Source organism: Plectropomus leopardus, chromosome 20 (genome assembly GCF_026936395.1).
Source record: "Plectropomus leopardus strain MGB_pleo_1.0 chromosome 20, ASM2693639v1, whole genome shotgun sequence".
In the NCBI taxonomy this organism is placed as follows: domain Eukaryota; kingdom Metazoa; phylum Chordata; class Actinopteri; order Perciformes; family Serranidae; genus Plectropomus; species Plectropomus leopardus.
In genome coordinates this window covers 22,318,782-22,336,824 of record NC_142195.1, presented here as the reverse complement: position 1 = coordinate 22,336,824, position 18,043 = coordinate 22,318,782, and the positions used below count along the sequence as shown (strand labels likewise).

Sequence of the window (18,043 nt, the reverse complement as noted above, 5' to 3'; positions counted from 1 at the left end):
AAGCATTGCAAGCTACCAATTACTAAACTACTACAAAGCTATAATACGGAGAAATCTTGTTTGGTTAACTAAAGCTACTTAGAAAAAGGTAGTTCAAAGTACTTTGTAAAAAAAATAATAATTTTGACAGTGTACATGTGATATGACATTCTAACAAAATATCTGTACTTTCTTGTTTGGTAGCGTTCTCCAGTGGGCTACAATTTCTCTTGTTTTATCTTCTTGAATTTGCACTAATACAGCAGCAGACATTCAGCTTCTCCTTTTTCTCAACTCTAACACATGTTAAACTGAGTCTGTTTCACTCTCACCTATTCCTATAAACAATTGCATGTAGGAATTAAAGTTTACTTACTCACTCAAAGCTAAGGTGACATAAAATAGCAATGTAAAGATGCACATGAATATATACAACTAATATTTAAAGTACTATTACTGATAAAAAAAGTCACTCAATTGAGTTTACTGTAAAAAGTGCTCACTTTTTCCACAGGTCAGTCAAATGATCCCTATTTGGTGAAGAAAAATGCCTTGGATCCAGCTCCTCAAATGTTAGAATTTGTTATTTATTTATTTTGGTTGTTTGTTCTATATCATTATAAATTTAATATATCTGATTTTTGAATATTTGGCTGAAACAAATAAGCTATTTTTGGCTATTTTTGCTGTAAACCAATGATCAAGAGAATATAATTAACAATGACAATAATCAGTAGTTGCACCCCTAATATGTACTGACAAAGGGAACATAACATGAAACAAACCATATCAACAGTGAGCTTATACTGTAACACCACAGGCTTCCTCTCTCATTTCCATTGTTCCACAGATTTTCAGCCCCCGCCTTCATTAGTTGTGGTAATTGTGTGTTGTGCCGGATGAGTGTGTGAAAGCAAACGGGGCTGAGGAACGTGTTGAGCATTGAGTAACATTTCACGGCCCATTTGCTGTGGTCTGCGGAAGCTCCTTTACTGTACGTACCGAAGAGTGGGAGGGGGTAGTGATGAGCTGATGGTGGGCACTCAACAGCGCGTGAAGGGGGCCTCGATCCTGCTCTCTCCTTATCTGTCTTTCCCCAGTTTTCTCTCTCACTTTTCCATCCTTAAACCAGCTTCCTGAGTTGAGTTTTCTATGTATTTGGTAGGGTCCCTAGCTATCTGTGTGTGTGTGTGTGTGTGTGTGTGTGTGTGTGTGTGTGCCAGAGACCTGTAATCAAGAGTCACTGCACATAAAGGGACCTCCAGTCATTAAGGAATTAGTGGGAGGCTAACGGCTTGTTTAGAGAATCAATTAGTTTAAAATGTGGACATGTGGGCTCATTTTCACACACAGCTCTACGAGGGAATGTCAAGGTTGTACATTCTGCCTCTGAAGTTAACTGACCCTTTATGGCTCTACGACTAGTACAGTCCTGGGAGGCCTCTTTAATCCAAGTCAATGGGAGTTGGTCTTAAAGACACAGTAAAACAGCAGTTACAGCATCTTTAGCTTCTGTAATCTGATATATTTCTGGGTGAAATGGGATATGTGGGCAGGGTATAATTTCAGGGAGGATATGATGGCTAGGGCACTTGATCTGATCGCTTGAAAGTGGGCGTCATTTAGTAAGTACGAGTCGTCTCAAGTGATTCCTTTATTCAATTGTACAGGACTGCTTGTTTTGTTGCATCAGAATGTGGAAAAGAGGAAGAGTAAAATCAATTTCAGCCACTTCGACCGCAACAGCAGCACTTTTGGAAAATGTGACACACACACGCACACACGCACATGCAGCTGGGAAGTCTTCCTCTTGGGATGTGCTGTCTGAAAACAAACTGATGGTGTTTAGCTTCACACCCCCTCAGACACGTCCATGCACACTGCTCTGCTGAAAACCTGACTGTTGGGCTCCGTGTCATTGATGCCCGCCTAGCAACATCTGTGTTGACTACCCCCGCATGCTAGAGCAGCATATATTTGAAACACAGTCACACACAAACATGTGCACACAAACACATGCACTCTTCACTCTCATCTATGCAAGTACACACACACACACACACACAAACAGAGTCACGGTTTGCAGAAAGCGTGATTATGGTTTAGTTGTTTCAATTAATTTGTTGAGTTATTTGCAGATTTAAGATTTCATTTTTTTGGAATTTATGAGAAATAGTTGACAACACTAGAGTAAAGAACAAAACATTTATTTCAAATGGAGGCTTTGGGGGTTCCTGACAATAATAACATGTTTCTATGTGGTACCTCATGAGGCAGCTGGCTTCCTAAGATCATGCAAGACTCTTTACAATCCAGACACGATTTGCTACATAGCCTGTCCCGAATAGCTCCTGCAGTAGAAAAGGTATTGCTAGGTCTCTACTGATGGACACATTTCTACACTGTATATATTGTCATATTGACAAACCCCATTATGCTGCATACATATTTATACAACTTGAATGCTTGTTATTGATTTGTTATTAATTTTGTCACCTGGATTTGTGTGTTGTAGCCAGTTGGCTGTATTATTCATTGATTCTATTTGCAAAATTACTTCCTTTCTCCTCTACTACCACATCCACCAGTTCTACTATCGTGACCACGACTGCTTCTACTACCATCTCCACCATCATAACCACTGCTGCAGCTGCAGCTACTCCTTCATACCATCACTACCACTAGTACTACCAACACCACCACCACTGCTACCACTAATAAGGCCACTACCACCACCCCCACTACTATGACTGCTACTAATACTACTACTACAGCATTATCACTACCACTACTGCTTCTGTAAGCACTAGTACTACCACCACATCACCACCACACCAATAGTACTGGTACTACTTATTCTACTTTTTATTTTTTATTTTTTTTTTTGCTCTGTAGAGCACTTTGAATTGCCCTGCTATACAAAAAAAGCTGCCTTGCCTTGCCCCACTACTAGGTTTCTAAATTGTCAATCTGATGACTTTAGAGTAATCAAACATTGGAAAGATGTAGACTCATTATTGCAAACTTCATAATATTAATAATCTGCACCCTTACTTTCTAATCACACATTCCATTTACTATTGGGGACATTCATCCCCAATTGTGATTACTTAATTAAGAAATATGCAAGTAAAAGTGAGGACAAGATAATAATGGCAAAGGAAATGATGTTGTAGTGGGTGGCACAAGTATGAAAACAAAATCCAGAGCTCTCTGGGAGCTGAGATTTATTCTCAGTGGCAGTAAGTACTTTGTACAACAACAGAGCACTGTGGCACATGCTTATACTGCAACAGTTTTAACAGCATAAACACTGGACCTTTACATCAAATATGCATCACAGCCTGCTTTAAATATAGATGGACCACAATGAATTATGGTAATATATCTCTAGACTTTTGCAAAGAGGACTGGAGGGATGATAACTAGACAAAGAAAAGAGTAATTAGACGGTTATTTCCAGTAACTCAGTCATGGCTTGTTTCAGTAATTCCCCAAAAGGAATAGTGAGCCTACAAATTGTTTCATAGTTTATAATGTGATATAGACAAAATAAATGTGCTGAAAACAATGTTACAGAAGAAAAGCAGTTAAAACCATTATATTTAACAAAAAAAATAAAGACTGTTTGGGAAAAACTGTATGATATCCACAGAAGGAGACAAAAAAATAACTATATAGTCATTTAGTAACTATTAATTTCTAACATGGATTTACAGCTGTAAAAGACATATAATAAAGGTAACATTTTAGTTAGAGTCTGCTGCACCTTCTCTTCAATATGTTATGCTTGTGTGTGCCACAATTCAGTGAGAATCAAAGTGTTTGGCTGGGAGAGTGGTAGACTTTTGAACCATAATGCTCCGAAAAGCCATGGGAAGCATTAGCATTGTCTGCCTGCGGCACAGTTACTGCCTCCTTAGCTGCTCATAAAAGCGTGAATGCAAAAAGAAACACAACTTCTGAGGGGCACTGGAAAACTGTAAACAATAAGCGGTACCGTATTTGGGTCTTTTTAAGACTCAGACTACTGACAAATTGGAGCTGTGGTGAGAAATTAACATTAAAATATCCACAGATGGATGAGGGAAATGTTTTTTTTAAGTCCTCTGATCAGGTTTTTACAGTCTCTGGTTATCAGGCAGACTGAGCATTTGTGCACAATGGTACACAAGGTGTCACTAAACAGAAAAACACAATGACAAAAGATTATGTGTAACATTTTTATTTGAAGAGCACCTTTTAAAATTTCTCTGTTGGGAAAATGTCACAAAGCTGATATTCAAACATGGAAAAAAGTGACATTAATAAAACCAACAGCAGCAAGTTCCTCAGATAAAAGCCAGTTAAAGTAAAGATTTGAAAGATGACTGTGAGCTGGTTGGCTTGATCTCCTTGGGCAGGTTGGTTCAATGCTTTGGGGACAAAATGTCCCTTAGGTCACCCCAGTTTATTCCGGCATATGGAGATAAAGATCCAGGAAGAGGCAACGTGCCAGTCATTGTCAGTTGAAGCACAATCAGGTACCTGTGGCAGAGATCCAAAGAAGCAAAAACCCAACCAGCGGTGCAGCAAGGGGAATTTTTTTCTTTCTTTATGCAAATGTACTCTGACAGGTAGAAGCTGCAGTATACAATTTAGGATGCACCTGCACAAACTGAGGCTCACACATGATCAGCAACAGAATTGCTCTGTGTGTGGGGTAAATTAAGCATTGCTCCCAACTCAGATGGCACCCAAAGTTGAGAAAATTTAAACTTTAATCTTGTTTGCTAGTGAACTTTAAATGCACGCTTGCAAGGACATCTGTACATGGCATAACCTAAACTTATGCAGTGATGGACGAAAAGAATGAAAAAAAAAGCTTCATGCACCCAAACCCTTCTTAATCGCCAGCTTCTTACACGTCTTCTCACAAGGACGATAACTGCTGGTGCTTTATTCCGTCTTAAATGGTAATACATAATTCATAATTGTCTGAATGGTTTTGCCTTTCAAATGTCCGTGTGTTTTTCTGCTACCTGGCACATAGTGACACGACCGTACCTTTTCTCGCCATATGCTCTGCACAGCTCTAATATTGTCTATTGCATGGAAAGATGCCACGTAAAGTAATCGTTCCCTAAAAACACAGCAACCAGAGAAAGATGAACCGATTTGTCAAGCACCAGTAAAATGTGATTTTAGACCTGCTTTTTTCCACATAGTGGCAACATCATTGGGCGCCCATTCAGAGGTAAATATGTAAATGATGTGCTCAGTGCTAAACAAGCCTGAAAGCTACAGATTTAGTGAACAAGCCAGACTGCTTCTCTGTGTTTTTATGCTCGAATGGAGGAAGCGTCTTCAGACTTGAGCTTAAAACTACCAAGAGGTTCCTCCCTGAGTGTCTCAGGTTGCACTGATAGGGGCTTATCAGTCCAGTAATGGAAAAAAAAAAAAGTGTCTAAACAAACGCATGCCTGACTGCTAAAACTCAAATGTTTGAATCAGTTTAATGCATAGATATCCCACTCTGGTCCCTTTCCCAGGTCATCAAATACTGATGCTTTGTAATGCCCCTCACTATGTGATAAAGATGCCAAAGGCATCATTTGGTGTCTGAGATGCTCCAGGCTTTCAACTTACTCCAATGTAAATTCAGGCGCAGCAATATTTGACGCTTAGAGCAACTCTAGTAGCACAACAAAAGAATCGGTCAAAAAAAAACACAGACTTTTACCCAAGAGACCCTTGTTTGTGTCCATTGTCAACAATGCAAGATAAAAATACTTTGGTTATGCAGTGTAAGGATGCTGAAACAGATGATAAGGTGAGATGCTTTGCAGCTTTCCATGACACACACTTCTCTAACTACAGTACCAATATCTGTCCTCAAGTTTATGCAGAAACCATCTGCTGTATGCCATTTAGCATACATTTCTACAGCCACCATGGTTTTCCATTTCAAAATGTTGGAATCAAAAGACCAGAAATGAAAACATGATTGATAATTACCATTTTCACATGTGAAATATTACAATTTTGGTGCAACTTTGTTTTCATGTGGTAGGTGCTAAAAATTAATATTGCAGGGAGCAAATGTCATTGTTGGATAGTTGTGAATAGTACAAACAACACAAACTGAAAGAAGGATTGGCTATGTGATGTTTTCACTTTGTGAAAAAAACAGCAGGGACTTCTCCACAGTGTTTTGCCTGCAAGATAAGCCCTAACATCATTCATTCCCACCCAGACCACGTATTTTTAGAACATTTGGAAAATAAATTGAAGTGTCTATGTTGTATTTTTGTTAGTCTGACCAGATGTTATCCATTTACATATTTGGCTGTCTCCACAGTCAACAGACTATTCAGTGTGAGGAATTAATAATTTCCTAATGCTGAGAGGCACAAAGAAAGGCTGATAGCATTCCTAATGAGCTAGTTGTACCTTTCAACTACACGGATGGCCAGTGAATATCAATGGCACCTTTTTGTTCACAGAAACTGACATAAAGAGTTGTTTGCGTCAACGACTTTTTCCGCTCATCGAGTCAGGCTGTCTGATATTTATGCATCTTTCAACATTGCAAGCTGTGCTGAATGTTAAAAAAAAGAAAGGAAAAAAAGTGTCAAACTAGTGTGAAAACTGTAGTGTTTTCTCTTTTTTCTTGTCTCATTCTATACCTTTCTCTTTTCTTTAAAATACAGGAATCCATGTCCAGCACACACACACACACACACACACACACACACACACACACACACTCTCCAAGAGTCCAGATTTATGCCCTGACAATTTGACAGAATCCAGTGAAACGGTTAGGACTTAATATCGGTTAATTAATTTGTTGGACCTCGGCAGGGAGCTTTGAGCAGCTGAGGTGGACTGGAGATGATGAGGTGGTGGTGGTGGTGGTGGTGGTGTGGTGGTAACGGTGTCGGGGTTGGTGAAGAGTTTAAAGTGAAAGGGAAATGGGGAGAGTAATCCACTGAGTGCCTATAATGTAATGAGTCAGCCGAGCTTAATGGAGTCCATTTGAAGGGGGGGCAGGGTATGGGAAGAAAGAAGGTGGTGGCTCAGGGGGTGGGTAGACATAGCAGAACGAGACGCTTAGTTGGAGGACTGGAAGGTGGCATTTTAACTAGGTTGGACAATACATAGATATTTTATCAGTGTTGGAATATACTTCATTTGGACACCTTTCCCAACTTTAATACCTTAGCAAAAGGTTTGATTTACTTCACAAACATAGAAAAAAGGTAAAGAGCAACTTGGCAAGAAATGTCCAACAAATTGCATGAAATAATTTTAAAAGAGCCAGTGAAAATGTCCAGAGAGCTCGATTTATAATAAAATGTATTTTTTAATTATTGCTATTAGTAGTAGTAGCAGTATTTTAAGTATTGGAATTTAACCGTTTTTTAAGCCATTTCTTATTTATTTATTTATAGATAATATTCAGGTAATCTACCAGTTACCAGCTAGTTTTTGGGTAATTTCCTAAGTTGTGCATTGCCTTCTTGTGTTTTTTGAGAGAAATCAATCCACTTATCAAAGGGTTAAAATATGCATTACATTAAAGTGATGCGGTTTTCTGATCTTGCAGACTGTTTACTTAGTCATTATATTCACATTACTAATGATTAATCATAAAACACTAATGGTCAAACATATTTGAATAATTTTAATATCAAGGTATTTAGTGAAAATATTGTGATATAAATTCAACTCCTGCTCCCTACATTATTTCCAGACCAGGCAAACATGCTCGTAGCAGCCGTTTAATCTGAATACACGACTACAACTTTGTAAAATTGTAATGCTGCACTGCATCATGAAAGCATGTTACAGTAAAGCCTGAGGCTACAAATAACACTATTTTTTTTTTTTTATATATCTAAAACAGAACTGGTGTTAATGCTTTCAGAGTGGCTTTATCTCAGCCCTGTGGTTCAGGATAATTCCTGAACTGCCAAGCTGCGTTAGCCCAGACTGTTACCATTTGACTTTGAAATCTGTGCCTGCTCATACGCACATGCAAACACACACACACTATTCCCCCTTCACAGCCGGCATATATCTGCATTTCATTGACACAGTCGGCCTTCTTTAAAAAAAAAAAAAAAACAACTCTGTCTTAAATTCTCTTAAGTCTGCCAAATAGGATTTCTCCTCGCAGAATGACTTTGTATGATAAGTTTAATAAATGTACAAGGATATTGGTGACACGTTTGCTGGGGTTGCTTGTACAGATGATTTTCTTATTTCTAAACCCACCTTGTTGACTTGTCTTCTCCTGCTTTGCTTCTCTGGGAAATAATTTTGAGTGTATGCAGGATCACTATTAGAGTGTAATATGTTTGCACCTGTTTTCTTTTCATTTCACTCCATTCACCAAATTAAAAAGATCATTTACCTCACCTGTAACTACGTGGCAGCTACTTTTCCTTTGCGATTTGAGGTTTGGAGATCACTGCACTTGAAATTTTTGTGATTAAATATTTTTGTAGTAGCTATTTCTTCAAAAAAAACTGTTCCTCCTACTGTCTAATAACCAAACCTGGAAGGATGTGTTGCTTTTGAGCTTGCTGAATGCAATTTTTCAATGCTTTGGAGATGTAGATATGAAATTTATTTTGCATTAATTGTATGAAATTTAACTTAAAACTAAAATTACACTGCTAAATACCAACAGAGATAAGTAGGACAGTTTGCTTTTTGTAATTAGGGTGACCCATTTTTTTTTTTTTTTTTTTAAGAAGTAAATTTCTTCTGTAAATATCATTTTTTCCCCCTCAGGATCCGGTTACCATAACTGGCTTAGGTTAAAAATTAAATGTCAAGGATGTACATGAACGATGCTGGAGTTTTGACACTTGCTCTGCCTCTAACGCCTCCTCAAGAGTCAGGGGTTATATTATTCATGTCTTCCGTGTTGGTGCCATATCTGTCGCTCCCTCTGTTGTTGTGCTTTTCTTGTCGCATTGTGTGTACAGACCTGATGATCTGTCGCTCTGCCAGGCTGCTGTGTTTAATCCAGGTCAGCTGCCATCTTCCTCCTGCTGTTCACGGCCTGTTAGAAGTCCCCTAATTGGCCTCCTTTTTATGGCGAATAAGTGTGTGATTTAAAGTTAGGGAGACAAGAGTGTCACGAGAGTCTCATCTGTTTGTTTGGCACCATTTTAAGGTTTTGGGGAGGGAACGCACGACCAGACACATAGCCAGATGTGACGCGTGCTCCCGGCTGTGACACAAGTGACATGGCACCGGAGAGAGAGAGAGAGAGAGAGAGAGAGAGAGAGAGAGAGAGAGCACAGGCTTATTTGCTGCAGCTTGAATACAAAAGTGGTTGTGGTCATATGCAGTGTGGTTTTTGAGTCATGCCTACCTAAACATGCAAATTCACATTTTAGTTCTTCTGACAGTCAGAGAGAGCATTTCAGTACAGGTCATGGACAAGTAGAAAGAGATTGGTCTCACATCTGTAAAAAAGCAGTCGTCACAGACGCTTCACAGCACATGTTTTGGAGGGTCTTTGCAGCAAATGGGTTTTTGGGAAGCTGTAGGCTCAGGTGGTCACCATGTGAGGATTATTACAGAGGGCCAGCAGTTAAGTGCCAAACTAACTGTGCTGTAGGCTTGGAGTCACACAGGCTCAATGAAATGTTGTGTGACAAATTAACTGCAATGGAAAAATGAAACATCATTTGGAAGAATATAATGTTTGTTTGGAAAAGAAAACAGCTGTGGCTATTGTAGCTGCAGTTTATCCAGTGGTTGTTTTATTTGATTTTTAAAAGAAACACAATCATTTATCATTGATTAGTTGAAAAAGGTTAGTTCACCACTATCACAAAAAATGGAACTACACTCTACCAAAGAAATGGTACCAATAGCAACTGTGAAGAGTTGTTATTGGGACTATTTCTTAGTGCTAGATTATAACAGGTTGTTTCTTTTTTTCTTTGATAGATATCATGTAAAAAATAAGTTATGCAAAAACTGGGATGAAAATCTTTTTTTTTTTTTTTTAATTCTCTTCACAACAGATTCACCAGTTATGGAGTTCACTTTTGACTTTAAATCTTACAATGCCCATTTTTTAAAATGCGTACACGTTACTCCTATGAGCTAAGACCAAGTGGCAGGCTCTGAGACTTCAAAATGAAGCCAGTACTAAAATGCCAAATACTGGATTCAATGGCCACTTTAGGCTGGCTCCAAAAACAGTTTACAGTCTGGTACAAAAAGTCAGTTTTGGTCTCTATATCTAATTTCAACATCCATGACAACTATCTGGAGGTGATTAATTACAATTTAGAAAGGACTAAAGCTACCATATTTTGAGGCTTCTTATGATAGAGTGCATTTAGTAATTTTACACCTATCACTATTGTAATATGACATGCTATTTATACAGTTGTTGCTTTGCATTTCCCCCCTCTCTCTTTCACGTTCTTTTTTGTCATTATTGAAATTTATTTGTTATTTACTACATCTATTGCATGTCTGTCTGTTCTGGAAGAGGGATCCCTCCTATGCTGCTCTTCCTGAGGTTTCTTCCATTTTTTCCTAGTTACAGGTTTCTTTTGTTTTTTTTGTTTTTTTTGGGCAGGGGGGGGGGCGGGTTTCCTTAGGCAATGTGTGGGTCTAAGTACAGAGGGATTAAATTGACTTGAGTTGACTTGACTTGACTTGACTTGACAAATCAAATTTAAAAACGGCAAACTGGCAGTCCACAAGCCAAAGGGTGACATCAAGGTAGCTACATCTATTATGTATACAGTCTATGTCTAAGACAGTCCCAAAGTATAAGTAAACATGACCCCCTGTTCACCAAATACCAATAAACTAGAGTTCTAAAACTCAAGTCTGTGATTTCATCAAGTCTGAAGTCTGCCCCCTAGACACTGAATTGGGGAATTTTCGCTGTTTAATTCACTCTAGAGGGAAGCCCAATGGGAGTAAGAGTCAGAGGAGTGACTATTCTGAGTATAGATTTTACTCTCTCCGCGGCTATCTCAAGGGTCGTTGATAACTAAAATTAATTCCGTAATCATATGTTACAACTACAGTCTTTTCAAATGGAGGTACCTGAAGCAAAATCTTATTAAACTGGAATCTGTGTCCTCATGTGTATAAATTTAGTGGTCCCTGACATGAAGAAAAAGGTTTAGGACCATGTTATAGATGACATTGAGAACATGCAAGAGGATGTTCTGAGGATATGGGTACATGTTGTGTTTCAGAACTAAGAACTCAACAACAGAATAACACTCATTTGGGTACAAAAAAGAAAAGGCAACCTATCTGTCCACAAAATCAATCGACCTGGAGCCACTGCAGACTTTATACCCTGTGGCATCACACAAGATTGAGACTTACTTCTCTGGTTTCTTGCTTTGAGAGGGATTAGCTCATGTTCAGAAACATTGATTGAACTCTCCTAGGCCATGAAAACAACATATAAGAATTCCTCATGGAGCTGGTGTTCCCCTTTAACTCTGGTGTATAATCATTTCAGTCATCCATCATCAACTGAAGAGCTTTGCTCAAGAGGACATTGTTTACTGTATATTATCGATCCTCTTGTTTTTGGTATACCTGACACAGTTGGCTGAGAATCTGTATGGCTAATTTTTTCTCTCTGTCCCCTTTTGTTTCCTCTTCTACTTCATTCTTGTACAATCCTGGCCATGTATCCAATCCCTTGACTTCATCCTCTCCATCACATTATCCTTCTGTCTTTTCCTCTTTGCTCTCTGTCTATGTAAACAGGTCCCCCACCAGTTGGGTGCACTGACCTTCTACCGCTATGAACAGCCCATCGTAGACTACTGCCAGGCCCATCAACCCCTGCGGCTCAACATGGGCTATGAGGGACCCCCACAAGGCCTGGAGGGCCTGGAGGACCTGGGGCCGTGTGATAGGGGCACTATACAGACAGTGGCGCTGCCTGCCGTGCCCTCTGCCGCCAGCATAGGTGCCCCTGTGCCAGGGCCCCGCTCTCCACCACCGCCCCTCAGACCACCGACTGAAGGTCCCAGCGGCAATCCTTTCCCAACCATTGAACGCACTGGCACACTCAAATTCGGACGCTAGCGAGCCGAGTGTGGTTGCTAGAAGTGGGGCAAATGCCTCAGATTCACCGTGACTTTGTAACAAAGGGGCAGGCGAGCTGGTTATTCAGTGGGGCCTTGTTTTCAGTACATGAGTATGTGAACTAGAGGACACATTTTTCTAATTCTGCCTGGAGGGATTTGGCATCTGAAACACACTGTCTCACTAATATACAGTAAAGGGTGGGGCATTCTTGCAGATCATTTTGATTTTGTTTATCCAAAGCACCGAATCATGGGAGGTAATCCAGCATATGACAAAAAAGTACCCAAATCTGGTCGAATCCCAACATAGGGGGATCTGTTCACAGCAGTCCACATGCACTGAGTCAGGAGTGAAAGGGAAAGTGCAATAAACATGAGTTCTCGATTACAAAAGGTGAGAGCAGTGACATAAATTGAAAAGAGATGGAGCTGGGCATCATGCAAAGAGCAAGGGGCTTCTTACTGTGATTGATATTGAAATATCTAGTCAGTAGTTGTTAACAAAGGCAAATCCATATCATTTTTTTCATAAAGATAAGTCATTCTCTCAAGACAGTTTCATAAAATTTCTCTCTTTTGTCTTACTTTCCTTTGTTTCTTTCAAGTGGTACTTCATGCTGAATTCCATTAATGTGCATGTCAAACCAAAGACTTTTACTTGTATTTTTTCTTCTTTTATGCACATAAGCTACTTTAGCTGAGGGCATTTTTTAAAGAATGCCATTTGGTCTACTAAACTAGCATCTGCCGACTCAGATTCACAATCCCAACCAAATCCCCCGGTGGTTTCAGATGAACTGGGCTTGTCTTTACAGATTAGGAAAGTAACCAGGCGAAACGTATAAGTGCAATGGTGAAATTTTAAAGATATTTATCATAATAATTACCTGGTCCTCCCAACATCAATTTAATTGTCATTAGTGATCTTCTAACTGCAGAAATACTTTAGAGGAGATATTATGGCATGTTCCATATATTCTTTGAACATGCAGGGGCCGTTTTCACAACAGAATGGCAGGTCTTTGTATATGATTATATCCCAGCTGAATGACTCACTATGCTTTAAAGAGGTAATCACGGGGAAATTATGTGGTAAAAATAAGTACATTTGAATGCAAAGTATTGTACATATTCTTACGAAAGGTCCACTTTACTGAAGGTCGAACCACTCTCACTGCCCCAAACAGTCATTTAAAACATTGTTGAGTCAATGTTTGACTTTGATCACACTGGACAATTCGGAGAGCACCATCTTGCTGGGTTGGCAAAACTCTGGCCATGTGCTCCCGTCTCCCCTCCCACCGCAGAAAACAACGGTGCCTAGTGGGGGCTTGTTGAACCAGCACGTTGACTTCTCTTTGACCTGCGTATGAACCCAAGGACTGTACTGGGAATATTGCCTGACATCTCCAGTTTTTTTCCAGAAAGCGTGCCTGCAGTGCTGGACTTTATTGCACTTGGTAACCCCTTGGCCACTGTGTCGAGCGCTGCTAGTCATTGACTTGTGGAGATGATGAGGACTTCAGATATGGCTACAATTGCCTGTCAGATATCATCTCTGGCTTAATCCGAGCGGTGCACCGGGGTCGTTTTCTACATGTCAGTGGTCTTGGGAGTTATGGAAAACCGTGCTTGATCCTCCTACAGCGCAACTGATTGCGATTGAAATTGCGAGGGGCCAAAATTTCTCACAAAAGTGGGTGTATCCTCAAGATAAGAGAGAGGAAAAAAAAGGATTTTTTTGGTTGGTTTTGTTATTTTGTCTTTTTGGCTCGGGACATAAGAGACAGTTTTTGAGGTGTTCAAAGATGATGTCAAGAAATTCTATAAGACTAATCAAAAGGACAAATCAAATAGAACTTATTTATCGTGTAAATAGGGAATCTTATTTGAAAAAAAGTATGGACTTCACTTCTTCTGAAACACAAACTGCTTGTGAACAGAAGAGGAGCCTTATTCACTTTCCAGTGGGAATCTGTTACCGACGGTGAAGAGGTTCCTACTGTAATGCTCCTGTTGTTTCAATGATAAATATTTTTCTATCTGCTCCCGTCACTATTCTACCATTAAACACGAATTATGTTACTGAGGTTATTTCTCAAACCCAACCATTTTAATGAATCACAGGAAGAAGGGAAGATTGGGATCCATGTTGTTATGAAATACTTCAAGCGTCAGACCTCATAGAGATCCACATTTTCTGTTCTGACTTCAGAAATGTTCCATCTTGCAGGAGGTGGCTGTATAATGTGTTGTTCGGTACATCCAATTCACTCCTCTTGTTTAGGAATCTCAACACTATCTGCCATTTCAAGGTCTACTCGGGGAGAAGAAGTGTGCTATTCTTTATACCAAGAGTTTAACTTTGGGAAGGATGTTCTTTTTTGATGTGCCATTATTTTGTTACGTGTTTTACCAAAAACCAGCCCCTAAAACAACAAGTGACCCAAAAGTCTTCATGGTTTTACACCTAAGAAGGGGTTGAGTCCCCTTTCTGTACAGGACATTGCATAAAAAGCAGTTGATTCGCTCAGTACGGTTGCTTAATAGTGCTGGTGGAGTTTACTTTGTAATAGCAGCTGTGCCAATGTCTTTATAATGGGAGCTCTCTCAAATCTATCCATGTATTGTCTTGCCTTGCTCTATATCACCCCTGCTAACTCCTTGGCCTGAATTTCATGTCTGCCTCTGGGTGACTTGGGTGAACCTGTTTAATGATGTTCTATTTCTGTCCGCATGCTGATATTTTGGGAAACTATGCCCAGTTAGGGAGGAGCACTGAACCAGAGACAAACAGTATGGGAGATATTTCCCTGTCTGGAGTGCCCTAGAACCAGCAGCACGTGTCTTGGACAACTTCACTGTTTTTTAAAGCAACTTGGTTGCTGACCCATCGCTGCCCCTGTCTCACCTAAAGTAGAATTCCCCGGCACTATATAGGCTGTTAAACGGAAAAAGAGGCCTGCGCTGGGCACTCACTCCGGGGACAGACTTTCCCTTCTTGCTAAAGCCCCATATGTAGTAATTACTTCAGTTTTCAGCAGTGATAATGGTTCAATTCAGTCTAAATACAATGATCAAAGCTACTTTGCCCTTCGTGTGTAATTAGAAAATGCTATTAAAATCTTTGTCTGTTCACAATTAAATCAACTACTAATAAGCGATTGATTAATCATGACTACCTCCCTGATAAAATCGGATATGTTCAGCGGAATGTTCGAATCCTGCTGCCAGTAATTATTTAGTCTTTTGTCCGTTTCTTTTTTGCCATCAGAGAGCTGGAAGCACAGGCGCTGCATGCTAATGATGCATGTTTGAGCTGAACTCCAGGACCGTCTGCGCAAGCCCCACAATGCCAACAGGCTTTATTTTCTCTTTTGGTTTGTTTGTTTATGGTTTTGTACACCCCGAGCTCCCCGTCCCCCTCCTCTTCTCTCTTTGAGTTTGGGCTCAAGTCCCCACCGGGAACATTTCTATTTTTTTATTATTTCCTCCCCTCTTTTCTTTTTTGCTTCTGGGGGGGGTGAATAAAGGTCTGAAGAATTGCAGTGAAAAGTTCCATATTTCAGTGTTAATGTGCAGAGGAAAAGCTCAATGCAAATCCCCGAGGGGGAGAGAGAGAAAGCAGAAGAGGCGAGAGGGGGAGCCAGAGACGCTGTATAATAGGGAGGATATAGATGGACAAATGGGTGAGTGCAAGGACGTATTCTGTTTCAATGAGAGCTTTGTGATGTCTCTGTATGTCCCAGGCAGCTTTATTTCCACTGTAAGACATGACACTAACTGCTTCAGCCAAGCTCAGTCACGCACAAGTCACACACATAGGAATTCTGTAGATGGCAAACCAAATCAAAATCAACTTGCATCTTCTAAACTGTATCTGTTATGCATGCTCACTTACGAAGACAAACCTTTAAAACACCTCAATTGGTTGAGATTTTAATTTACAGTATGTGACAAAGAATTGTTTATTTTGGTGTTTTTTAACCCTTTAAGAACTGGATCCACATCAGTTTTCTTGTGCCGCATTCACATGCCTTTCACTTCCATTTAATCCTCTCAGACCAGAGAAAATTTGCATTTATTTCTGTCAAAAACAGGGCAAAATTTAATGAACAACTTGGCGAGAAATCTTCCACAAACTGCACAAAATAATTAAAGCTGACAAGGAAATGATCTTAAAATTAGCTGGGGGAGGCATTAGATAAGGTTTTCTTTTTTTTTAATATATATATATAACTTTTTTTTATATACAACTAATTTTTTGCTAATGTTTGGGCCATTTCTTGTTGAGTTACTCATCCCCCTGGTGGTTCTGAAAGAAATCCAGCCCATTTGTTCAGGCTTCAAATGGTTAACTGCAGAACAATTGCACATAAACACATGTAAACAAAGAAAAACAAGCAACACACATGCTTTGATAAATGATGATAAAGTAGTGCAGATTTTGATGCTCCCATCCATTTTAGCTCACCCAAGGCCATCTGCGACGGTTCAGTAGGTTCTAATCCATTACCTGATAAATAGATTTGAAAAATTAATTCCAAGCCAGACGTGGAGTTGCAGCTTTTCTTCCCATACGTCTGCGTCTTACCCACAGGCATCGCTGGGGCGCACCACTCAGAGCAGTCATGGCTTCAGCAAGGCAGCACATATTCACATGGATAGGGGGGCTAGCAAAAAAAAATAATGCTCCCCATCTGCCACTTCTACATTCCTAATTTAAGTTTCTATTTTTATTAGTGTGTCATTAGTGTGTGTGCAGACTGCAAAGTGGTAAGAATTAATAACTTTGTCAGGCAGAAGAGAGAGTGGAAGCTTCGCTAGTGAGTTAGCAACCCTGCATGTACCCAGATGGCCTGTTCGTGTGTGTATCTATAGCAGTACCTACTCCACTACCTCCTGTGAACCAACATCACTATTACTGATGTTCAGGCCAGCCCGGTCCCCATTGATTGTTATTGTTCCATGCTGTTTCACATTAGCAGGAAGTCTTTAACCTCTGACCCGCATTGTCCTGGCTCTGTTTTTCCACCATTGCTCATGTCAGAGGGGACACAGAAAGGGAAGGCTTGATCATTAACCTCTGTCAGGGAAACACACTTTTTCCTTTGTCTGACAAAGCCCGTTTACGCCCCTAATTGGATTTAATGTGAGCACTGAAGAAAGGGAAGGTTTTTATTTAAATGGGCTCCATTCTACTCCTGCAGTTGGCTTGAGAGTGCAGTGAAAGGGAAATCAGAGCGACACTGATAGAAAGCAATATCAGAATTAGTCTTTGTTTCCTTGCAGGCTCAAAGCACTTTCCCTTTTTTTTGGCTGCCACTTAAATGCTTACCATAAAAACCACGGGGATCCCCCGCTGTCTCCTTCTCATTCATTTCCTGCAGAGATCATCGGTTTCTGTGGGATGTAAATATGCGCTGCACTGTTTTCTTTGGTAGTTGGTTTGTTGTTGATTTCCTTTTTTTTTTTTCTTATTTGGATTTTTGTTCTTTTTACTGTATTCAGACCTAAAGCATTTTTGTGGAGACCTGGTCCAAGCGCAAAAATATGGCTCTTCTTTGAGTATATTATTGTCAGAAAATGTTTTGTAAAAATTTTGATGATGATATCAGAAATAAACATCTAAAGATGGGAGTAGCAATGTCTTGTTTACCAGAATATACTACACTGTAACATGCATTGAGGGGGACACGTCAAGCCAAATTTGTTATGGGCAGTATGACAGTCAATGTAACGTTATAAAGGTTTCTTTAGTTATGAGGGAATCTCCTTATACCCCAGGCTTCTAAAGGAGCAGGAGTCTAAGAACAGTGATGGGATCCTACATTGTACACTGGTATCATCAGTAGCATAATGGAAAATGTATGCTCATGTTTCTTAACGATGCATATCTTGTTCACATTGATTTTGGTTGTTCTTTAAACTTTATGCATATGCAGTATTAAATTTCCAAGTGCTCTTTAAAAAGT

General features: G+C 39.8%; 1 protein-coding gene across 2 annotated transcripts in view; it reads left to right on the top strand.

Annotated features, from left to right (window-relative positions):
* LOC121959951 (leucine-rich repeat transmembrane neuronal protein 4) overlaps window positions 1–17,708 on the top strand; it is a 118,730-nt gene extending 101,022 nt beyond the window's left edge. The window contains exon 3 of one of the 2 annotated variants that reach the window (XR_015775159.1): window positions 11,743–11,881. Coding sequence is in view for 1 of the 2 variants with exons in the window: in XM_042509507.2 (XP_042365441.1) it covers window positions 11,743–12,066 (324 nt within the window). In the remaining variant the exon portion in view is untranslated. Of the gene's footprint in view, window positions 1–11,742 lie in introns of both variants that reach the window. The other variant, XM_042509507.2, reaches the window with a different exon arrangement.
* Window positions 17,709–18,043: the final 335 nt, after the last annotated feature.